Raw genomic sequence first — 26,200 nt, forward strand, 5'->3', positions numbered from 1 at the left:
GCAGAGGGAGAGATGCATCTATGTAAGCGGTAGAGAAAATGTATTTGTAGAACAATTGACAAAAGCAGGGCTTTATGCTCAATGCAAAAAGCATTATGCTGCATCAGAGATAACATAGAAATGAACTTGAATAATAAGATCATCTGGAGTATCTAGCTGATCCCATTGGTGTGTTACCACTGATTGTACTGATCCCAGCACTCATCTTCAAGTTTCTGCTCTAACATTGCCTTGAGCCATGCCCAAGGAGGTAAATGTTACACTGAATTTCACATCTGTACCAATATCAGGTACTGGGCTAGGTGCACAATCCTTAATTTAGCCAGTGCAATTTTTTTCACTCTATTAAGGAACCAGGGGAAAATCAAAGAGCCTTCTAGGAGATTAAAAAGAAAATCATGTAAGTCATGAAGTAACAAGTAGGTGACTCCAACTTTGGGTTTTAAAATCCTGTTGGGATTTAAGAAGAACAGGAGTAATAGACACTAATGTAGGGGGAGTTATTTTCTATCACTGTTGCACTCAAACTAATAAAATACCTGATATGGGAGGAATTCATGAGAGTCTACAAAGAGTAGCTTTGCTCTTCACTATAGTTTATCAGGGGGGAGTTTATTTTCATCATTGATGCATTGTTCTACCTCTAACTAACAGTGGCTATTTTATGCACTTTAAAGGATCATCAGACCATCTTGAGAGCATGGGCTGTAAAGGACTTTGCCCCAAATTGCCCCCTCTATGTACAGATACTGAAGCCTGAAAATAAATTTCATGTCAAGTTTGCAGGTGAGTTGAATTTTTAATTTACTGTATGTTCTCAAGCTCCAAATTGGCCCAAAATACTGCTGGATATCACACATCCCTCCATTACACTGGACTTTTTGCAAAGATTATAAGTCAAGAACTAAAAAAGTTACTGAAAATCAACAACTAATGAAAACTGTATGGTTATGATATGAGCTTCAGCTTTGCAAAGCTTACTGACTTTGAGGGATTCTAGGTTGACCTGTTGAATGAGGCCAACTGCAATGCCTCCATGCAAAGTAATAGTTTAACCTGAAGAACCTGATTTGTGGTTCTCCGGCTATGCAATAAATCATGAGATCAACTCGGGTACTGTGTGTTAGCTATCCACCCTCCCCTCATTTCTAATCTGGTATCTTTAGTTTTGCATAGACCCTAACAATGGGAAGGCACTGATCTACAATGTGGGCCATCAGCATTCTCGGCTTTCTGACTCCCAGTATGGCTATGCACTGTTTCTTTCATTTGTGCTCTTAGCAACTTTGTAAGCATATCAAAAATATTTTCTCTGATTGACATTTCTAATGAAACTGACCACAGAAAAATCAAATACTGCAGATGCTAGAAATCTGAAACACAAATTGACAATGCTGGAAATGCTCAGCAGGTCAGGCATCAGTGACTATTTCTAATCAAGTGTCATTAAGATGAAGTTTTAACTCTCTTTTCCCATTGATGCTGCATGATCTGCTGAATACTTATGGGGTTTTCTGTCTGCAGTTTAATTCTGATGATGTATCTGTTTCAAATGTTTAGCAGCTGGACTTCCTTGTATCAAAAATACAAACACAAGATTGGCTCTTCTGTATCCTCATCACTTCTTATTTCTATTTCTTTGTAGATCATGTAGTTTGTGAAGAGGAGTTTAAGTATGCCATGTTAGCCTTGAACTGCATCTGCCCTTCCACCTCTACTCTTATCACTCTATTGGTTCATACATCCAGGGGACAGTAAGTCAAATTTTTGCACATCTTCCACTGGAAAGTTTTAATCTGCCTGGAGCGACGTAAAATATGTTTTAATCTATTTGCAATGATGTTGCACGTGGATTCATATTGAATTACTGGTTGGAATTAATGGTTCACTCAGATCTAAGTGCTGCCTTCTGTTGACAGAAGGTAATCGGTAAATGATTTGGAGTCTCTGCTGCAGTTCTGTGGACCCTTTCTGCATCTGATTTGCTAATGCTGCTTTGAAAGTTGATCCTTTGTACATATTTTTGAGCCAAGTTTTCCTATTTAGATTATGTATTGCCCCTATGGAGCTCTCCATCAGTGACGATCTTGCACCCATGTTTATTATAACTTGCCAGCATCTGTGTGGCTTAAATTGGTATTTTTTGATGCATTGTTGGCGTTTTTGAAGAAGCTCATGTCATGGAATTAAATGTAGAATGATTGCAAATTTCAATGTAGAAGGGAGTTGTAATTTTTAGTAAGTGGAGCATTTTTGTCTAAGCTACAATATGTTGGTGGCTTCTTTCATTCCCTGACAGTGTCTGGAAATAAAAGTCAGACACTCAAAGAAAATCTTCAAGTTTGTTTTGAGACACAAGAAAATATACTGGATAGAATTTCAATGTACGAAGCTTGGGTGAAACTAACACTGCAATCCACCAGTTAACCCTTCTGTTGTGAATGAAAATCAGTTGCATGACCAAGACAAACTATAAAGTACTTCTATCATCAACCTGTCTAGGTTTAGCATGGGGAAAACCAAAAATGGTTTGTGTTTTGAACTTGCAACTTGGAGAAATTCATAGTCTGTGTGTCTATGATTTCCCCTCATGTCTCCCAGTAGGAGTTGCTTCCTCCCAGGAGTACACCTTTGTGAAAATTTATTTCTTACTTGCACTAATCAGCAACACCCTCATATAACATGGTAGAAACCAGGAGCTCAGCATATGGGGAATCAGCACAAGTCCACATGTTACTGTGTTGTTCACAAAAGACTAATCCATGGTGATATTGCAAGTTTTTACATTGTCAGGAAACTGAAGTGTTATTTGGCATTTAATATGGCAGATGCAGCAAAAAAAAATTGCTAGCAGTAGAGATTTTTGTTCATTGAGGTGTACAAATGTTGTATTTATAATTGAATCCTTGAAACACAGCCTCTGGATAAATTAGCTTTTCGGACCCTATTCCATTCCCATCATTCATTCCATGCAACGGTGAACAAAAAACACAAGTTGCTGAATATATTTTATATTGCCAAATGCCACTTCATAGTGTATAGTGACACTGTATCACTGAGAAATACTTAATACCAATCTTGAATTCTCCTGTAGTTAGAGAATAGGAATTGCTAAACAATCTTCTTGTCCTTGGGTTTCACCTTGTTCCGTTTACCTAGACCTCACGAGGCTTCTATGCTTCGTGAAGAATTTAAACCAATAAAAGATTGCATCTCCATGGTTACAGGGAAGGACAACAGTCCCCAGAACAGTGGCAGAGGATGTATGGTCGGTGCTCAGGGAATGAAGTCTATCACATCAAACTCAGCGACAGCAAGTTTTTTGGAGAATATGAGGGGAAGAGTTTCACCTATGCTTCATTTCATGCTCACAAAAAGTAAGTGAAGTTCATGTTCAGATTAACAATTCTTTTTTGGGACTAGATGGAACCTTGGATTTTAAACATAAGGCTTTCTCTGCTGACCCGCCAGATGTGATTGTGTGATGATTTTGTTACTGAACTAATAATCCAGAAAACATGATTCCACCATTGGTTTCAGCTAGGAGTGAAAAACAAGATTTTTTTTTAAAGTATCTATCTTTGTGACTGACTCTGCGGCATCCCTTCAGATTTCCATCAACTGCAGAACTTTATTCATAAGCAGAAGATCAGGTCAGCATAGACTAGATGGGCCAAAGGGCCTGTTTCTGTGCTGCAGTACTCTATGACTCTATAATTGAAATGCCATTCTTTCAACTTAGTGTACCGCATTCAATGCTCATAACGTGATCTCCTCTAAATCGGAGAAAACAAATGCAGACGGGGTAACTAATTTGCCAAACAACTCCCAGTGACTGAGCTCCTAGTCATCTGTCACTTTAATTCTTCATCCCACTTGCACTGTGAACTCTGTCTTGTACCTCCTATATTGCTCCAAGGTTGCACAGAGTAAACTCAATGAACAACAACTCATCTCCTGACTATAACAGTCAGGACATAATATTGACTTAAGAATTTCAGGTAAACCACTCTGTTTTCCCTTCCTGCTTCAGTTTGCAGTTTCAAATTGTTCCTTCATAATTTTGTTCCAACTGCTGGGTTTTATACATAGCGGGCACGGTCGTGTAGCGGTTAGCGTAATGCTTTACAGCGCCAGCGACCCAGGTTCAAATCTGGCCACTGTCTGTGAGGAGTTTGTACATTCTCCCCATGTCTGCGTGGGTTTCCTCCGGGTGTTCCGGTGTCCTCCCACATTCCAAAGACGTACAGGGTAGGAAATTGTGGGCATGCTATGTTGGCGCCGGAAACATGGCAACACTTGCGGGCTGCCCCCCAAATCACTACGCAAAAAAGATGCATTTCGATGTACATGTGACTAATAAAGATATCTTATCTTATTTTATAACAGTGTCTCTTCTATTCCCACCCTTCTGCTCTCGCCCCTCTCTTCCCATCCAGAGCAAGCATAGGATTTTGCTTCTCCTCTCCTTCCATTCCACCAGACTCAACATGAAATTCTCCATAATTTTGTCACCCCAAATGGGATTCCATCACCAGATACATCTGCCCCTCACTTCCTCAGCATCTCAAAGGATCTGTTCCCTTCATGACCACCTGGTGTACTTTTCCATCTCCACCAGCTACTCCCTTCTCCCAGCCATTGTACCTTGACAAACTTTGGCCTGCATCCTTTTGCAGACACTCCCTCTGTTCTTTCCAACACTAATTTGTAGAATTTTGGAAAATGACATCCAACAAATCCACTATTTCCATGGCTATCTCTTTTAAAATACTGGGGTGCAGGTTATCAAGTCCTGGAGATTTATCAACTTTCAGTCCCATTAATTTCTTCAGCACGTTTTCCTTACTAATGCTCATTCATTTTATTACTCTTCTTTTGACTATTGATTACCTAGCATTGATGAGAAATTATTTGTATACTCAGAGGACAGTGCAATTTGTTTAATTGCTTTGCCATTTCATCATTCCCTATTATAAAACAAATATAAGTTCTTTAATAACTGCAGGGGACCTAAATTCATTTTCACTAATCTTGTTCTTTTTACGTACTTGTATAAGCTTTTTAAATCTACTTTTATGTTCCTTTGTACTCTGTTTTTCCCTCTAAATTTGTGTAGGAATATATGTGTCTTGGTTCACTTTTGATGAATTCTAAACTGTTCACTATCCTTAGCCTTGCTATTTTTCTGTCAACTTCATACATCTCCTGTTTGGATCTAATGTTGTCCTTTTGTTAGCCATGGTTAAGTTGCTTTGTTCTCCATCTTTTTGCACCAGAAAGAATTGTATAGTTATTGCAGTTCCTGTATTCTTTCTTTCAATTTTAGCCATTACCTTTCCATTGTAATGATTTTCAATGAAACTCCACAGAATTCTTTACCTCAGAATGCTGTGAAGGCCAAATCACTGATTATATTTAAGAAGGAAATAGGTAGATCTTTGAAAAGCTCCAAAGGGTATGGAGAGACGGCATAAATATGGTATTAAGATGGAGGATCTGGCATGATCCTATTTAATGGCGGAGCAAACTCAATGGGCTGAGTGGCCTTCTCCTGGTCCTATTTTCTATATTTCTCTGCTTTACCCCCTCCCCTCTCTGCAACTTAAAACATGCCCATCTTGGTTCCAATTCTGATGAAGTGTCTTTAATCCAAAATTTCAACTCTCTTTCTTTCCTCACTACTGCTGTCTGACCTGCTGAGTGCCTCTAGCATTCTCTGCTTTTGCTTACCTTGCTGAATGAATTCTGGCTGACAACATGGGCCCAGGTTTACTCGCAAGGTTCAGGACAACAGAAGAAATGCATTAAAAGCTGGACTTACCAGTGACAGTCATAGCCTGATGATAATTTTGTTGAAACAGGATTAAAAGCCTCTATAACACACTGGTTTGTAAATATCCTCTCTGTGTGTACTTAATACCTTTTCTAGTGAGCATGGCCCCATTTCCCTAACCCCCCCACCCCCGGAGTTCAAAACAAGACAACCCATAATCTGACATATATCCTTCTGATTCAGGAAAAACTTGGAATACCTAGAGTCACAAGAAGTAAAGATGTCCCTGTAATATTGTTGAAAAGGACAGTGTAGAATGGAAATACCACTGAACCAAGCCAGGTCCACCAAGTGGAAGCTTGGTGTTGATGTTGAGTGCCCTTTCTGGATGCAAATGGAAGAAAATTGTCTTCATTCCAGAATAAGCTGTTGCCATTGTAAGAATTAAATGATGTATCAGGATTTCAGCACAACAGTAGTTGATTAGATGGGAATCTCTTGACTTTTAGATGCCTTGTAATTGTGTGCTGCAGTATGCTGAATATTGCTGATGTTTGTTTTTACATATTTAAAGATTGGCCTTTGGATTCCAAATTCTAATGTATTTAAATGGAACATTGATGGCAAAATAAGTTTTAAAATTCAACTTTTGCCTGCACTGCAGAGTACTGATGATAGACTTATCCTCTTGACCAGAAGAATTTCTCAAATTGTTTGCGCATCAGCAGGATTTTATCATCAGTGTTACAGATGCTGCTCACAGGCATCTTTCTGTATTACCATTCCTGCTTTACTACCTTTGTTTCAAGTTCCTTCTATTTAGCACAAGCATTGTTCTGCACAGTTGCCCGTACAGCAATAAAATAAGAATGAGAGTGAGAAAAAAGGCATTATGAGAAGATAGGAGAGGATGAAGAATGACACTAATGGTTTTACCATGGTAATTCAGGTTTTGGATATGTAAATCAACATCTATGTTGGGTGAACAGTGAATTATCCTTTAATATCATCTTCACTAAGAAGTATGAATAACAATCAATGCCTTTTTGAGGTGTAGTTTAAAGGCCTAAATACAGGAATGTAGAAAATGCAACCTTTGGATAATGATTACTGGTCTCAGATGAAAAGTTATCTCTGGTTGGGATGTGGACACCAACTGAGCCACATCGCATATTAATGGCATATGTACTCATCTTTAAACTTTAATATAATTTTGTGCCATTATTCTGTAAGAAAGTACATATTTATTTTTATGGACTCAATCCCTTTCTGCTATTTGGTTGCAAATTATAAATACGGTTCAAAAGCAGTCAGTAGTGATAGAAATTAAACCAAATGGAAAATTCAGCAATTGATTGAATGCATGCCAACAGAACTATTTTGGTAGATGTTTACAGCCAAAATGTTCATCCATCATCTTATTTTAGAGACTGTAGTGAGCTTCCAATACGAATTTAAATTAATGTGAGAATCTATATGGAAAAGAATCATTGAGTTAACCAGATGGAACTGCAGGCTTAGCAGGTTAACATCCAAATAGCTGAGAGTTTCCTGGTTTCCTTCTGTTCTGCAGGTATGGTGTCTGCCTGATAGGTGCAAAGAGAGAGGACAACAAAAGCATCTTGCTCAATCCTGGACCCCGCTACATTATGGTTGGTTCAGACATCTGCTTCTACATTAATATCACCAAAGAAGAAAACTCAGCATTCATATTCAAAGAGGAAGAGAAACAGAAGAGGCAGTACCTGACTTCAGGGGGGATCTTCAGTGGACCTTCCAGGCTACCAGTCCACAGCATCATTGCAAGTATGGGTGAGTGATTTAAACTAAATATGTACCCTGAACCTCAACACGCTGTTTCTACATTGCAAACCCTTAAATCTGGGTCAAGGCCACTAATGTAGGATTTTATCAGGATTGAATGCATGAGAGAGAATAGAAAGTGTAACAAGATGTCATCGCAGAGTGCTGTTGAGCTTTTCAAAATCATATGTAGATTTTTCATAAGATAGTAAATACATTTAAAACATTCAAAGGCAATTTGATTATTAAAACCAAACAGAAGTGAAATACTTCAGAAAAGTGAAAACCTGAAATACAAACAAATAATTATTGAATTACTCGGACAGTCAGGCAGGATCTGTGGGGAAAGAAACAGGACATGATTTAGGTCCATGACCTTATGGCAGACTTTTAAAGGAAGTACAGAGGTGGATCAAGAGGGAAGGGAGGAAATAGCAAAAGGGATGATTAAACAACTAAATAAGTAATCATATCATATAAGGCAAAAATGAGTAAGAATAAGATGTAAAGAAACAAAAGTTGGGATACAAATCTAAATTGTCTCTCAGACCTCCTGTTTTACATTTATTTGCATTAATCTCCATCATCATAGGACTGTTTTACTCTACTAAGAGGCGTATGTCTTTTGCTGTAATCTTTTTTATTTCCAATGATAATTTAATAAAACCTACAAACTTACTTGTATCCATCTTCAAATTGTTCATACAAGTGAATAGAATAGAAGACCCTGCTGAACTTTACTGTTCACAGTCTGGCAACATGAAAAACATCTATCATTAATGTTCTTTGCTGTCCATTGCTAACCATTCCTTTCATTATTCTATCGTTTCTATAAAAGCCTCTACATTCAATCTTATAACCAGTCTCTTACATGCCACCTCATAATGTACCTGTTGAACACAACATCTCTTTTATTGAATCAAGTTGTCTGGCACAAGGGGAAATTAAGTTAGAAAGAGGGAATAAAATCAAGAAGATTAAAGGAATTGTAAAAATAAATTTTTATAAGTGTGGTAGAATGCAGGGAATAAGTAAAACCTAAGAAAACTGACCTTTTACAAATAAAGAAATTTCAAGATAAATCAGAGCATTATTTTCCATGTGCATTTTCTACATTCCATCTCTACTTCTCCACCTCTTGACCTCCTCTGCTATTTCTAAATTTGCTATCTGGTTTCTTTCAAGTACTGGGTGAGCAAAACTTTCCTGCAACTGAATACTGAGAAGGGAAAAGCCCATTGTCTTCAGTGCCTGTTACAAACTCTGTGCCTTAGCCACTGACCCCCTCTCTGTCCTTTGCAAATGTATGGAATTGATTGGACTACTTATAATATTGTTGTCATATTTGGCCCAGAGATAACTTTAGAACATATTATCTACTATTACACCATTTTTTCTCCAACACCGGCACTGGGTTGTCTGACTACAACCCTCATCAGCTTCTTTGTTAACCCTAAGTAACTCTAATGCATCCCTGAGACGTTTGCATCTTTCTCTTATTAAGGTCATCCAAACTCTGCTACCTAGGTCTTAATTTGCTTCATCCTGTTCATTACTCTTGTGTGTTTAATGACCTACACTGGCTCCCAGTTAAGCAAAGATTTGATTTTAAAATTTTCACCCTTGCTTCAAGTTCTTTCAAGCCCTATAATCTTCCAAGGAGTCTGTGTTCCTTCAGTTCTGGACTCTCGATCGCCCTTTAAAAGCTTTACTATTAATATCTGTGCTGCCAAGTGTAAGGTCTACGATTCTCTGAGTAACCGTCCCCATCTTTCTTCTTTCTGCCTTACTTTAAGTTATTTATGAATCCTTGCTCAGTCTGATTTATATTTGATTTCATAATCGAAATGGCCTACAAGTGACTCAGTCCAGCTGAGGCTCAAGCAATAAATGGCAGTGACATTCATATTCCATGCCATGGCTTTGTAATTGTAAGTCTCACTTTGTCCTGTTGCATTCCTCTCTCTCCATCTCACTGTTTCCTTGTCGCGCTCTCTCTCTCTCTCTCTCTCTCTCTCTCTCTCTCTCTGTCCATTTTGCTTCACATGCCACTCGTGTAAATTGTCCATCTCAATCTCCTTTTATCTCTTTTCTCTCTCCCACTCTCTCTTTTAATGTTTCCCTCTTCCCAACCCTCTCTGTATTCATCTCTCTCTACACCTCCCTCCCCTCTCAATAATTCCACTTCAATAATATTGCCTTTCACTCCACTTGCTGCTGAAAGCTTAACTTACATCCATATTTGACTGTTTCAATGTCCCTTTGGTTAATCCCCCATTCCTTAGCCTCTACCAATAGTACATTTAAGGCAGTGTAACCCACCTCCTCCCTCGCATTCCATTCCATTCATCTCAGGAGACAAACTGTCTACTTCTGGTTCTCTCTATCTCCATCTCAGGAAACAAAATGATCTGTTACATCAACAACTGCATTGGTGCTGCCTCCTGAACTCGGTGCAGAATTTGTCAATTTTATCACCTTAGCTATGAACTTTCACTCCACCCTCAAATTTCACTTGGACCGTTTCTAATACTTCTCTATGTCACCTCCATCAGCCCTATAGCACTCCATCAGTCTCCTTCTGTCTTTGGCCTTTTATGTGTCACTCTCTCACTTTAACCCTGCCATTGTTGGGCATAACATCAGCTACCTGAACCATAATCCCTGAAATGATCTCTGTAAACCCATTCGCTACCTTCTGTTCTTTTAAGGTCTTCTCTAAAATCAACCTCTTTGACTAAACATTTAATCATCATTCCTAATACCTTTTCTTTCTCTTTTTGGTTTGCAATTGGACATTGTTATTTGCTTCAGTTGCTACATAAATGTGAATTGTTGTTGTGGTAAGATTAATTCTCAGCATTGGGGCAAGTAATAACATCACGTGCAGAACGTTACAAATTTCTATGCCAACCTCCTATAGTGATAATTGCTACAAGTCCCTAATGTTTGCATTTTGGGTTCCAGGATGGAATGAAAAGGGTATTTTTCAATTGATACAAACTTCTAATTATGCTCTTTGCAGTCTGACTTTTGATGTGAGCAGGATATACATGGACACTTCCAACTGAGCGTCATTTATTTGCTTCTATAAACTACATTGTCATAAGTGCAAGTACTGAATGTTCAAAGGTCAGCTTCTCCAGATAATTTGAACAGTATCGGCAGTTTTTATAGTAAATTCAGAAAAAATCTAGAGACAAGAGACTGTGGATGTTGGAACGTGGAGCAAAAAACAAACTGTTGAAGGAACTCAGCAGGTCAAACAGCATCTGTGGAGGCAAACATCCAAACTATTTTGACTCTATACATTCTTTGCAAAATTATCTTGAAAAATTATTCAACCTGCCAAAAAATGATTGAGGCTAACACAATACTTGTTAGTTTGTTGATTGCTTCCATAAAAAAATTCATCAGTAAACAATAATATACAAATGTTACAAATAGATAGTATAACACTGGTGATGACATCATGAACTCTGAACTCGCACTTTAAGACGTGTGCCTTGAATTTGCATCTGTTTTCCATTTTTATATTGCACACAAAAATGAGAATTTATCTGTTTTAATGTGTGCCCGTTTTTGGCTATTTCTGCCCATTTGAAACTTGGCCTGAGCATTTCCCTTCGCGATTCACCTCGACACATGCTTTACATGCCATGGTATTTCCCGCAAGTGACAAAATTATCAAAGAGTGAAGCTCATTTCAATTAATAGATAAGTCATAAATAGATTAAAGGCTCCTGACCTAAAACCTTCATTATTTTTGAACAATGAAACAAGGAGTACATTGCACTGAAAGTAATGAATCTTGCATGATTTAAAGGGAGATCACTGGGACATTGTTGCTATATTTGGATTCATTGATATATTTTATTAAACACTTTCCTGGGTTCCGCCACCAGCATATTGTCCCTTTCTCCTCATTTTCCCATTCTCATACCTTGAAATTGGATCCATTTGTGCCTGTTTACCCTTTAACAATGCAGTACATTTCCCACGGGGCTGCGTGTGAGTACTGTCGCTGCTAGGTTGCATTTTAATGTCTCTTAAAGGAAGTAAACTATGTTAACTCTTTCCTAAAGCAAGGATGTCCTAATTCTGCAATTATTTTTGTAACTTCCAATTTGGCATTAGCACATCAAAAATGCTTAAAGGCCAATGTCATGGCAATGATCTACCTGGAGAAGCAAAAAATGTTTTTTTATATATATTTCTGGGCTGGTTCTGGGAAACAAACCTGAGAAATTCATTTCCAATTCCTGAAGGGTGTTAAAATGATCCACCAGCGATTAAGATGGTCAAGGGGACCTTACCCATAGTCTCACCAAACTACTGTAGATAACCCAGAGCAAGAATGAATTGTATCCAGTGAATGTGCGCATAGGACAAAAATGTATTTTTGATTTTTGCCCCGGAATGTTTTTATGAAGATCAGTTATTTTGGGGTAATGCTTATCAAGAGATTGAGTTGATTAGGACTAGAAGAAAGAAGCTCAAGTTTTGAACAAATTTCACCCTCAAAATAGGCTAAAGGAATTCAAACATGAGGGTTGCCATTTCCACATTACTGAAAGTTTTGGTATTTAACTGTAAGTAATATTATCAAAATTTAATGTAAAATAATGACAGAATAAGTGACTTCAAAAAGGTTCTAATTCAAAGGTGCCACACATTCTGATTTCACTCTACCTGCCCCCAGTACTTGGTCCTGAATTTCTACATGCTACATTACACATGATTGGCATTTTTATCTAGTCACTTGAAACAGGAACAGATGTCTACATGCCCTTATCCAGTTATAGAGTCATAGAATCAGACAGCACAGAAAACTGCCCTTCAGTCTCCCATGTCCATCCTGACCAATACATACCCATCTATTCTAATCCTATTTACTAGCACTGCTATGCCTTGGCGATTCAAGATACTTTTTAAATGTTTTGAGAGTATCAGTGCATTACAGATTCCAACCACATTCTGGATGATACTCCTTGTCATATGCCATCTGGCTTTAGACATATTCATTATGGGGAAAAGTTTCTCCCTATCTATGCCCCTCGTAATTTTGTACACCACTATCAGGCCCCCCTCAGCCTCCTCCACTCTAAGGAAAATGACCTATCCAGTCTTTCCTCATAGTTGCAATGTTGAATCTCCTCTGCACCCTCTCTAATGCAATCACATCTTTCTTTTAGTACGCCTGCTGGAACTAGACATAATACTCCAGCTATGACCTTACCAAAGTTTTTATGATGTTGTACCATGACCTCCATGCTCCTATATTATCTGCCTCAGTTAATGCAAATATCTGCATTGAAGAATGGGCAGCAAACCAGAAAGTAAAACATCTCTAATTTATAGCTAACTGTTAAGTTAACGTTAACGTGTTAAGTGTATGAAGATTAGAACATTTAGATGAGATTAAGGGAGAAGCTGTAATCTCATAAATTTTAAAGAAATAATATTTTAAATTATTTTGAATAACACGTAGTATTCTAAGGAATAAGAGATTATATAAAATTAATTTTTGAGTACCTGGGAGGTTTACAACAGTAATTGCATCATCGAAAATTCATAGGTGAATTATACTGACCTTTATTCAGTGAGACTTAATTTTGTCATGATTTTATTGAGAGGATGATGTATAACAGGTTGAAATTTGCATCAGTTCAGTGATTTGAAAAAAAAAATATAAATTTTGGGGATCTTGATGGTACATTCCATGGAAAAGCAGCTATCACTGACAGTTGGCTATCTGCATGTAAGTATCTATTTGCCAGCTTGAGAAATTACTTTCAGTTTTACAGAATGATGAGGAACCTTAAAAATTTCCTTGTCAAAATATCTGCAAAATCTGGGCCATCACTGTCTGAAATGGAACTAACTCATTTCTGTTTCTGTTTCTTCTATTTCTGCTGCAGTTGTTTGCTAGGTGGAGAACTTTTGTACATAGGACAAATACCCTATTGTTAATCATTGAGTATTTTCTTCAATTATGACTCTAGTCATTTTAATACTGAAAGGAAAATGACAACTGTTCTCAGACTGACGCATTCACATTGGTGTGAAACAGTTTCATGTCATATCAGAGAAGTTGTCTTGCAGTTTGGCTTAATTTGGATTATCTGTGTCTCTTTAGTCCTGAATTCAACCACAACTTCGTTAGTGAACAAAAAATATTTTTCATGGGTGCAACAAGTTAAATGCAGCTTAGCTGGAGTAATATTTGACAATAGACTTATGTGAGAAGGAGCTATGACAAAGAAATATTAGATAAGAGAAAAATTATGGATCATAACTAATTCAAAAGCCACATCCTGTTGAATGGCATAATATTATTTTTAATAGAAGCCCAGAATTTAATAAAGTTAATGATGAAATATGATATGATTCAACTGCCATTGTATTTTCTGGTTATGGATACTGGTTTTATATTTCTGGTGATAACATGTTTTTATCACAATGGGACTATAATACACTGTTTTAAAATAACAAGTATCCACATTTATAAGAAGTTATTCTAAATAATTCTGATAATTTTTTTTTCTGTTTTGTCAGACTTTTGATTTTGTCTATAGAGTTTGAGTACTTTCAGCAAATTTCCAATTCACTGAAGCTGAAGAGAGCTCAACTCAGATAGAATAGCCTAGTTGTATTACCACTGGACATTGATTAAGAATTATTCACATTAAAACAAAACTTTTAATCACTTTGTTATTTATTTTCTTCCTATTTCCTCATTCTCTTCATTCCTCCATTTTTTTCTGTTTTACCTATTCTGTTTGTTCAACTATTGCAACACAGTGGTGTTTCTGTAACTTCAATTTTAATTTAAAATAAAGATGTTGAGCACATTCATTGAACTTTCTACATCCAGGATTCTCCTTTCCATTCTGGAGATGGGAGTTAGCATCATTGGTTTTTGAATGGGTGCCAAACAATTGGTGATGGTCAAACAAGTCAAGGATCTGAAGTCTGAAGATTGACATGGTCATTCCACTGACATGACTAAATCTATTTTTTAATGTAATTTTCCAATTGCAAAAGTAAGACAGGACTTCTCCTTTGAGGTGTTACCTTGTTGATGGAGTTTGCGTTGACTGTTCCCTTTCTGTTACTGCTTTCTTCTCCTTTGTATGTGTGACGTGAAGTTAACCAGTCCACAACCTATGGTAAGTAATGCATGTACTTCCCGCCACCTAACATCAACTCACCTGAAAGGGTTTTGAGTCCTGTCTGATTTTATTTTGCGAACTTCATTGCAACTTGAATTTGTCCTGCTTTAGCCATAGTTAGGATTATTGTTTAGATTATGCAATTCCAATTGCATTGCATGTAATGTTATTGGATGGAGGTGCATTATTCGCTAAACACTCTATACTTCATAAAATGCCAGATAATTAGTTTAGAAGCATAATCTAATAACAGTAATCTTTGAATAAAAAAAGCAAATGTTGGAAATGTGCAACAACTTAAGGAAAATATAGGTTAGCACTTGAGCATTGTCATCAGAACTGGTTCTGCTGAAAGTCTTTTAAAATCAGATGCTGACTGGCCTTTTGCATATTTTTTATTTTATTTCAGATTTCCAACATTTGCAACCTTCCTTTGTGTGACAACACTTTTATTCATTTGCATTAAGTACATGTTTTCAGGTGCTTTTCCCCTTCATCCCTTGAATTAATTTCACTGAGTTTTTGTGTGAGAGCCTTCATTGTTGGAAACCAATATAGAAACAACCATAGTGACTGGGTTGTAGGTATAGCTGTTTCCCATGTGTTGATACAGGGTACAATAAGACCTGCCTTTTTGTCAGAGTAGATTGCTATCCCTCCTGGATTTTTCTGAAATGTTCAGAAATTGAAGATCCTGAGCACTAGTGAAATCATCTTCAGAAAAAAGTCATGGGAACATATTTTTAAAATATATTTTTAACTGTTGTTTAATGGGTTTAGAGGTATTGGAGAATGGAAAAATCTGACCAAAATAAAGGAAGGTGAGAAATCACCAGATGAATATATCCAACGAGTGATAATTGTAGACATTGTAGATTGGTCAGCTGAAAAGTGGGAAATGGAATTTAACCTGCAACAGTGTGAGGTAATGCACTTTGGGAAGGGCAAACAAGGCAAGAGAATGCACTGTAAACCACAGGATGCTGAGAAGTGTAGAGGCCAGTTCAATAGGAAAATAAGTACATTTGGGAGGAAAGGGTAATAAGGTAGTTTTGTTATTGGACAAGGCATAATAAATAACAGCAATGGACTTATGCTGGAACTGTATTAAACATGTTAGGCCACAGGAGGAGTTATGTGAGTAATTCTGATCACCATCAGACATGTTATTAACTTGAGGCCATAAATTTAAGTTACTTAATGGGATTAGATGGAATTCAGGACCAATAATTTCACCCAAAATATAATGGTCTGGACTGGAATTCAGTTTAGTTGATGAGAGTCTGGACTATGAAATTGTTTACTGAGTGTATCTATTCTAATGCTGCTGGACTTAACTGGGTGAATGTAGTGGACTTCTTCCATTTTAGGACAACTTATCTGCATGCAATGCCTACTGCAGAAATACAGTTTGAAAACTGACATTTTAAAGTGTTGAGCATACTGGATTCAAGTAAGCTCAGCAGCAAGGTGATAAAGAAGCACTGATTGATTGAGGAGAGCAAGTGATCACCACCAGAAAGTAACTGGAAAGGTATGTGTAGTGTATTGTGCAGAGCATGATGCTAGACCATTTGCTTTACTGGCGAATGAAGACTGAGTTCGATTGGATGTTGGAGCCATGATTAACAAGTTTGCAAGTTATAGAAAACTTGGCCATGCAACTTGTAGTGTGGAAAACAAGCTCTAGATTGCAGGCAAATATCAATGGACTAGTCAGGTGGCCAGAAAAGTAACTAATGCATTTGGAGAGGACAAATAAGGCAAGGGAATGCACAGTGAATGATAGAATGTAGAGAACTGTAGAAAAACGGCAGGGTCTTGGATTGTGTATCCAAAACCCTTGATGGCAGCAAGGCAGAAAGATAAGGTGGTTAAGAAGACATACGGGATATTTTTGTTTATTGAGATATATGGAGTATAAGAGCAGATAGATCATGTTGAACTTGCAGATAAACACTAGTTAGGTCACAGGTAAAGTACACTGTAAAATGCTAGTTGTTGTCAGGCAGGCAAATAACTGGGGGTGACATTAAATTTACTGTAATGGGTAGGATTGGGGAAGAGTTGATTTTTTTTTCACCCAGTGGGAAGTCTCATCATATTTAGCAGTTAGTTGGATGTACAGCTTGAAGTATGTAACCTACAGGACTGTGGAACAAGAGATTGGAAAGTGAGATTAGCCTGGATAGCGGTTCAATAACCTCAGGCTAAATAGCTCCTACTGTGCCATAATTTTAAATTAGGAGTTCAGATTAATGATAGCTACTATCTTGGGTTCAATGGCATCATTTGTTGCCATAAGCACTCTGAGTATTACTTTCACAGAAACGAGCTTGTACTGCCCCATTCCTATTTGTGTAGGAGCAGGGAGATGGTTGTTACCAGCACTGATATCCATATATTTTTACATGTGTAACTCTTCAACCTGAAAGTGGACATAACAAGGCAATTTTTGTTTTCAATCATTAAAGTTATTTTTTCTGCATGATATAAATGTATAGAGTAATAACTAAAATAAAGTAGTTTAATCATGCCATTTAATGCAGTACTCCACAACTTCGGTCTTTGAGCTCGTGTTAACCACCTATGTATCGGTAGCTTCCATAGATTCTACTCTATTGCTGTTTAATAAGATAAGTAACAGGGATAGAACTTCTAATCAAACATCTTTTATTGATGCTGAACAACACTCATCTGACAGCAGTTACTGATAAAACAATGTAACAGAAGTCATATTACATGATGCAAATTGTCCTTAAAAATCTATTAATGAACCCATGATGATATTAACTACTTATGTAATATGTAAATGATTCTATTAACTATTTGTAAATGATTTAAAAATTATACATTTAACTAATCATTTACAGACAAACCTATGTCTATACATTGACAACTGTCATAAATTTAGCAAAAGATAAATCTCCATATTTCTAATTCTCTCAGTTAAAGCACTATAATATAGACTAATCTCAGTGATCCTACATAATGTATCCTGGCATCGATAAACCTAATAAATGTCTTCTTCATGTTTCACCTTTGACAAATCTTGCCTGCTGTATTAAAGTAATGATCAATACAGAAAATCATGTACGTTTCTAAACACCAAACCTAACATAAACCAATGCATTGTCTAGAGCAACTGCAGTTGTGCATTGCTGAGAAAGTACTTCCAAATATCACAAGCCCAAGAAAAATAAGTTTTGAATTAGTTTTTTTTTCCACATTGCTTCTCATTTTCTTGCCTCAAGAGGGCAAACCAACTCTCACTCCCACTTTCCTTTTCTCTGCTGGGAAGTCATTGCCACTGATGTTCCCTCTGGATGGACTGCAGTGCATGCAGTTCAGCCATCATGGTTCTCAGCTTCTCTTTTCACCAGAGCTAACATCATGAATGGGCTTTACAGATTCTTTTAGTTGCCTTCACATAGCATCACAATCCTTCAAGGAACCCAGCTCAGTCTGAATTGGATCAGACAATTTAGCAGCTCAGTGAACAACTGAAATGGTGTAGACACCACATTCCTTGCCAAGAACTGCAGTCTCTTCCGTCACAGCAACAACACCTAACTTGATTGAAATGGCCTTGTTATAAACACCCAGTGATTTCTGGCAATGGTGCAGCCATTAGCCAAATTCTATTATGAACCGGCTGTCTTGTATCATCTAAACAAATCACAAGAATTTTCTGAACCACTTGCAACTGAGGATTGTGAAGACTCCCCTCACTCAGAAGAGGCAAGATTTCTGTCCCCTCGACTCAAACAGCTCGACACCTCAATCTGATCCATTTTCCGGCTGTCCTGTCACTGTGTTCTGCAGTTTTGCTTCCCACCTTGTGGTGGTCTCAACAGATACTCTGGCATGAGTACCTTCCACCCAAGCCCTTCGCTGTCCAGTAGCAAAGTAAGCAAGTGTGCAGCTCTTGCTGGCAGAAATTTTAATACTGGAAAGCACAGGACAATTCTTTTGATGTCCTGGAACATATGTTCTTCGTTAACTTTCCCAGTTCATGGCAGGGAGTATCACCTTTCCATGTATGATTATGCAATTCCAGTACAGTCCTTTGCCCCACACTGTTGGATATTCTATAAACCTGTTAGGCACACAACCTTTACTTGCATTGATCCAATTGCTGGCTTTCCTCCTCCTCAAGAAAACCTTGCATTTGTTTGCCTTATCAGCCAAGCCATTGCAGATTCCGTCGACACTGGTGCATTGTTTCTAGTGCATTGCTTCTTTTACCATGTTCATGTTCACTGCACTTAGTTCCCCAGAGAGAGTTGCCCATCTCCACCACATTCTCTCTGCAAACGTGCCTTCTCTCACCATTCAGATGGTGAAACAGTGGCTGCATCCTCACCATCCATGGTAGAGACATAACTGGTAGTCCATGCATAGCTGTGTTTGTGAGTTTTCAGATTTCTTATTGGCTTTCAATCCAATGTAATCAGAGATCTTCTTGGTTGGGGCCAGTGCATGCCAATTGATGCCAAACAGGAGAACAAGGTTAATGGAAACTCTGGGTCCAATTGTCCAAAAGGCATTTTCTTTTAACATTAAGAAACCCAGGTTGAAAGGTCATAATTAAGCCAAATGAAATAAACCAACAAATACTGTTCAGGTGAAGCTAAATTTGGATTTTGGTAGCATGGAGTATGGTTACAGAAAAGATCCCCGAGGATAGATAGAAAGCTGCAGCTTAAGATCTCGAGGAAGATTAAACTATCAATTCATTGAAGGTATGAGAAAGGAGATAATCTGATAGTGAATTTGAAGCTTTAGAGGGATCAGAGAAGTAAAAGAATGAAGCTGAAAAAAGGAGGGTCACAGTAGTATTATAGATAGAATAAGCTTCCCTGTCCCAAAGTAATCAACAATGCTAAAGAGAAACAATTTACAGGAAGATGCAAGTGCTGATTCCCATTGAGCTTTCACAGGGAACACTGCCCAGGAAATCAATATACATGAGGTAGAAAAGCCATCTGCTTCTTTTAAAAGAATAAGTCAATGTTTATTGTCAATTCTGAAGTTCAGGTAGAAACAAAACTGATAACTTTTTTCCACTGTGAGTGTACGTCAGCGTATGAGTGAGTGTATGAGTGTACTTATTGTTTCCATCCTGTTAATTAGGCTCTTAAATGTATAGTTAAGATGGCTGTTAAAGAATAATGGACTCTTATTGTTTTAAGCTGTTGTGGTCAGAAATATTTTTTTTATTATTATCATCACTTCTGCAAAATTATGTAGTAGTTTTCCTTGTGTCTTTATGACAAAGGGAAATAGCCAGGCAAATTTGTCATTACTATCTTACAAATCGTTGCATTTTAATCCATTGTCTTTGTTACACATACACATGCAGTTCCATATCTCTTCTGTAAAGCTGAATAAATCATTTGCAAAAACAACTCGGTCCAATTTCAACTCTAGAATGAAGGCAACCTTGTCAGAAGCAGAGAATCTTTGGACAATTTGACACAACCAATAGAGCTTGTCAGAATGGTTTCTGGCCCAGCTAGGTGATACATTGCACATAAATTAATAAACCCATTTATTGTTCATTTCTTAAAAAAACCTGTAGAAATGCTATAAATTGGAAGCTCTAATAGTACTGCATTCTCGAATAGTCTGCAAAAATACTCTGCTGCTGAGAAAGTTGCCAAGCATATTGCCTACAATGCTCATTGTATTGGCTGTACTACAACTTGCCATGTTCTCTGCCAGTTTTCTGCAGGAATGCTGTGAGCATGGTTCCCCCCATCCACTCTATTGTAGCGTTCTAGATTAAAGCTATCATTGAACCCTGAGATGGGAATATCTGTTGTATTGTTGGAATGCATGACTTGTATTGCATTGGATGCCTTTTTAAAAAGTTCCATTTAAGGAATGGATAGCCATTATTTTGTCTTTGTCGAGCATGGCAAACTAGGTCATAATGGATGGATTGGTAAGGGTTTAAGGGTTACGGGGAGAAGGCGGGAGAATGGGGTTAAGAAAAGAAAAAAATTAGCCATGATTGAATGGTGGAGCAGACTTGATGGACCGAATGGCCTAATTCTGCTCCTATATCTAATGGTCTTATGATTGTACAGTTAGCAGATCGCATGGCCAGAAAGCACCATAGTGCTGTAGAGGCTTATTTAACCAGCGATTTATACTTGGCGATGTTCGTTTGGTGGTTAGGAGGACCCTGGCAAGGGGAGAGGAGGATGTGGGTGGAGGTTTGTCAGGCTGGAAATCAGTGGGACTGGGTCAAATTGGAAATTGTGGGTGAGGGTCGACAATGGTGAGGCAGTGGACGTTCTGAGGGAGAGACTCCACATAAAATGGGCCAAGATCACAGAAGTAATGTCCAAGCATGCAGTATATATATCATTGAACTCCACCATGTGCGTCCAGTCTCCTCTGCTTTACTAATTGAAAAGAAAAGCTGGCGGACTACATGGAGGGCACAATAGATTCATGATATTACTTTATGATTGAAATGGATTGGCATTGTGTACATATATTTTACACTACGTTATCCAGTTTATGGGCCATTGACTCTGTATTGCTATTTTGTCATCCTGTCAGAGGGCCAGTTTAGAAATTAAACTCTAGATTTTAACAAGTACAGAGAAAGAATGTATGGTGTTGCTTGGGCTCCTGGGTCTAAAATATGCCTCTTCAAGAAACCAAACTTTTAAAATTCAGGTATCGTTGACTTTTAGAGAACAGAATTAATGCAACCTTTGCCATAATTAACAAAAATTGTGTGAGGAACAATCTTAATATTACAATTAGCTGGTGTGCCATTCACTATATCAGTGCAAGATTGGTAGAAGTTCCTTGATTCTAGCCACTTGTGTTCTTACCCTGCCTATTTTCTTGACCACCTGTTCAACCTTGCCATCTTACGTGGCCTCTGTGCTCTCATCATCACTGTTACAGAGAAGACTTCTCTTCTCACATCCTTGAATCTCTCTCCACTCGTATTCCCAAGCCTCCTTCTTTCTAAATGTTCCCCTTAAACTTTCTCCAAGAATCACTTGCAAAGACCTAACTGCCTGGTCTTTCATGCTCCATTTGCTATTCTGATAACAGAATCACTTTCCCTCCCCCAAAGGATATCATAGGAATGTCCTTTGATACTCTGCATCCTATATATTTGCATTTGTATGGAACATACCTTGCTGATATAGGGACAATAAAATAAATTGACATACTGACTAATAGTCATCATAAAAATGGTTCTTGTTCCACAAAGCTGAACTTTGCCTGTAGGAAATAACTTGTATGCTGAGATCTTTTCCCTTGGGAAATGAAGCTGCTGGTCTTCATATTTGCTTCACTGATGTTTCAGATCAGATTCAAAGCTCTGATTACAAATGTGCAGTTGCAGAAAAGTTGTTGACTTTGGACCTTCCTTGGTGTGAGAGCCCGGTGAAGCTAAGTCAGCATGACCAAGGCTGCATTGTTGACCTAAATGGCTGGGCTGAAGTCTTTACCAGTCTGCCTTGACTGTTTTTCTGTCTTGAAAGACAGGTATGTGCCTGAGGCTAAATACTTGTGAATAAATGCACCACCAGTATCCAGCCCTGATACTCAGATGAGTATCAGAGAAGAGCAAGTACAAGTCACTTGCAGGGACACAAGAAATGCTGCAGATGCTGGATGTACCTGGAACAATACACAAAAAGTGCTGGAGGAACTCAGCAGGTCAGGCAGCATCCATGGAGGGAAATAAACAGCGTTTCGGGCTGAGACCCTTCATCAGGACCGGAAAGGAGGAGGGCAGAAGCCAGAATAAGAAGGTGGGGGGAGAGGGAGGATTACATGCAGGCAGGGGATAGGTGAGATCAGGTGATAGGTGAGTCCAGGTGAGAGGGGGGATGTTGTGGGAGGGGGAGAAGACATAATAAGCTGAGAGGTGATAGATAGAAGAGGCCAAGGGCTGAGGAAGGAGGAATACGGTAGAAGAGGGCGGTGGACCATGGAATAAAGGAAAGGAGAGGAGATGGGCAGGTCATCAAGGCGGGTGAAGGGAGCCATAAGAATAAGGGAAGAGAAGGGATGTTGGGGAGGAGAGGGGGGAGTGAAAAAGAATAGGTGGAGTTACCGGAAATTAGAGAAATCGATGTTACGGCCATCAGGTTGGAGATTCCCAAGGCGGAATATGAGGTGTTGTTCCTCTAAACTGCGCCTGGCCTCAACGTGGCATAGAGGAGGCCATGGATAGACATGTCAGTATGGGAATGGGATGTGGAATTGAAGTGGGTGGCCACTGGGAGGTCCTGGTTGTTGCGGCGGATGGAGCGAAGGTGCTCGACGAAGCGGTCACCCATTCTGCGTTGGGTCTCACGGATGTACAGGAGGCCGCACCAGGAGCACCGGATGCAGTAAATGACACCCTCAGACTCACAGGTGAAGCGCTGCCTCACCTGGAAAGATTGTTTGGGACCCTGAATGGTGATGAAGGAGGCTTGCAGGGAATTTTTGGCGGCGAGCTCTAGCGACCAAGTTTCAACCTCAACTTCCAATGCTATCTCTGTGGTTTTTGCATCCTCTCCCTGTGACCACATGGGTTTCCCCTGGATGCTCTGAATCTCTCCAACATCCCAAAGATGTATGGGTTGGTAGATTAACTGGGCACTGTAAGTTGTCCTTAGTGTGCAGGTGAGTGTAGAATCTGGGGGGAGATGATGGGACTGTGGAAAGAATAAAATGGGATTACTTTAGAATGGGTGCGTAATGGTTGGCAAGGGCCCATTTCCATGCTGTGTGACTCTGACTCTCAGTCATATTCTGCTCGATCTGGTGCCAACCATTCAAGACCTTTTCTTCCATTCATCAGACAGTCAGTCCCTTGTACATATTTCTGCAAAACATTTTATTTCCATATGGAACGATTACCTTTTAATACGGATTTTTGTTTCACTTCATTTCGTTGATGTCTTCAGGTGACTTTTTGTACATAGAACATTACATATTGTGCTGCCCAGATTTTTATTTGATTATTTATGAGGTAGTTGTAAAGAAAGCCCAATGATATGACACTTCAACTGTGATTCTCTTCCAACAGATTACACCTGACCTGCTGAGTGAATCCAGCAGTTTTTGTTTATATTTTCTGATTGATTAATTAATTATGTTGTTAATAGTGATTTGTTAATTTCCCAGTTTCCAATCACTAATACCTTTGTTTTTGCTTTCATACGTGGTCAGTGTTGAGACTGAGAGAGGTCACACAAAGGGGTGTGGAGAATGATGCATTTTATTCTTCATTACAAAACAACATTCCCAGAGAACATCAACTCTCTTCACAGCATAGCCTTTGCAGGGAATTTTCGCATTCAGTCCTTGGAGTCCATTGCCAAGACAAGTGCTGATTAACTGGCCATTTTGCTGCAGGACCTTCTTGCCTACATGAACGCAGTCACAACATTTCAAAATATGCGAATCCCTTTTTGTGATATTCTGAGACTCTTCTTAAAACCTAGTCTATGACCAAATTTCTGGTCACATCCAAATGTCTTCCTATGTGACTAGGTGTCACATTTTGTGTGCTAATACTTGAACACTGGTGTTGCCCAAGTAACTCTGTGCTGAATCCCCTCCAAAGTCAATTTGTTATTCCAGAGTTGAAGTACCTGGACTTTGTGCAGTGTCCAAATGGCATCTAGACAGGGCTCTGCAGTTATAATGTGACCTTCAGCTTTTTGTATTCCCACTCCTTTGGAATAAACACCAACATTGCACAAGAGGCCCTTTTAAATACAAATGCACAAAGGGAGCTTCAAAGAGTGGCTGACTAACAGCTACTTCAAAGGCAAAAATGGCATATGCTGGCAATCTGAAAAGTGAACAGAAGTAGCTCAAAATATTCAGCAGACCAGGCAGCACCAGTGGAGGAAGGACTAATTGCAGGAAATTGAGTTGTCGTTAGAATTTGAAATTGTGGCACATATAACACATTTTAAGGAAGCACAAGGGCAGGAAAAAGTAGGGAGTTAGGACTAAAATAAAGAATAATTCTGTGATAGAGTGCAAGGGAGGAGAGAGTAAATGGCAAACAGAACACTTCCTTGCAATGTTACTACCTCATCTAACAGAGTAAATGGAAGGTTAACAAACAGGGAACCTACAGAGAGTGCACACATTCAAAATTCAACCCTTCATTTCTTCAAAGTAATCAAGCTCTTGCTAAGCTCCTTAAATAATTTTGTCTCTCCTAATCCATTAAAAAAAAGTTTCCAAACTACCATTATCATTACACATCGCACATTTAAAAACAGGTGCAGTTTCCAAACTACCATTATCTTTATGTGAGGAATTTCTTCCTGATATTGGTTCCAAAATTGTATTACTAATTAAAATGGAAAGTACTGGAAGATGCTCAGCAGGTAAGGCAACATCTGTGTGGAGAGAAACAGAGTTAATGTTTCAGGTAAAAGGCCTTTCATCAGTACTGGAAGAAACAGATTTAACAGATCTTAAGCACAGCTGAGAAACAAGGGGACAGAATGATCAATGCTTGAAACTGTATTCCCCCTTAATCTGGTCTGTGAGACAGGCGTGGTGCTAACAACACATCAAGGGTCATCCAAAGAAATTGTGAAATTGGGACATCTTTACTTACGAGAGTGCGGTCATGCATTTTTCCCTTTGGGTGGATCACTGATGGTGTGCTTTGGGAATGGGGTGGTAAGTGGGTGAAACATTACTCCGCTCTCCCAAGGGAGACCCCTGCGTAAGATGCACAATGTGGCTCTAAGCTGCACTGTCAAAATGGCCATTGGTGCCTCCAATCGAATGTTGTTCTGGTGAGATTGGTGCACAGATGCTTCGACCTATACTGATATCAGTACTGTTAAAATGGGAGGTTTTTTAACATCAAAAAGTCATATTCCAGGGAGACTTCAACATATCTGATTTCTAACATGGTGTGATTTGATCCATACTGTGAGTGGAAAAACAAAGGTCACAACATTTTAATCCTTTTTCTTTCAATGTTTTAATGAGTTCCTTGCACATTGACGACATTACTAAGTCTACAAAATACAATGGGGTGACTCACAATAGGAAGTGCTAGGTCCAAATTCCTGATGGACTTCTACCAGAAATGATCACAAACACTTCAAGAGAGGTGAATTTTACATTTTATGTGAGATTTACACATTAAGAACAGGAGCGATGTTTTTTTCTGATCCAATTTCTAGGCACAGGTGTGTAATAAGAAAGGTGGCGATTGTAATTAAAGGATTGATAATCCAAGGCAAAGGGTGGAGCGGTGAAGGGCTAAATGAGGGAGCTCAGAGGACTGAAGGAACCGTTAACCAGCTCTCACTATCTGAGAAAATAGAAGTAAGCAGAGCAGTCAGTAAAGCAAACAGTGAACACTTAGCAAATCCTACTCACTCAACTGGTTTGCTTTCTCAACAGCTTTTAACACATTTTATTAAAG

General features: G+C 38.6%; 1 protein-coding gene across 3 annotated transcripts in view; it reads left to right on the forward strand.

Annotated features, from left to right (window-relative positions):
* Window positions 1-26,200, forward strand: part of kcnt1b (potassium sodium-activated channel subfamily T member 1b) — a 225,720-nt gene that overhangs the window by 152,286 nt on the left and 47,234 nt on the right. For all 3 annotated transcript variants that reach the window (XM_052036745.1, XM_052036743.1, XM_052036744.1), the window contains exons 14-17: window positions 678-786; window positions 1,646-1,754; window positions 3,228-3,377; window positions 7,350-7,588. In XM_052036745.1, coding sequence (XP_051892705.1) covers window positions 678-786; window positions 1,646-1,754; window positions 3,228-3,377; window positions 7,350-7,588 — 607 coding nt within the window. The remainder of the gene's footprint in view (window positions 1-677; window positions 787-1,645; window positions 1,755-3,227; window positions 3,378-7,349; window positions 7,589-26,200) is intronic.

The sequence above is a fragment of the Pristis pectinata genome, chromosome 23 (assembly GCF_009764475.1).
Source record: "Pristis pectinata isolate sPriPec2 chromosome 23, sPriPec2.1.pri, whole genome shotgun sequence".
NCBI classification, from domain to species: domain Eukaryota; kingdom Metazoa; phylum Chordata; class Chondrichthyes; order Rhinopristiformes; family Pristidae; genus Pristis; species Pristis pectinata.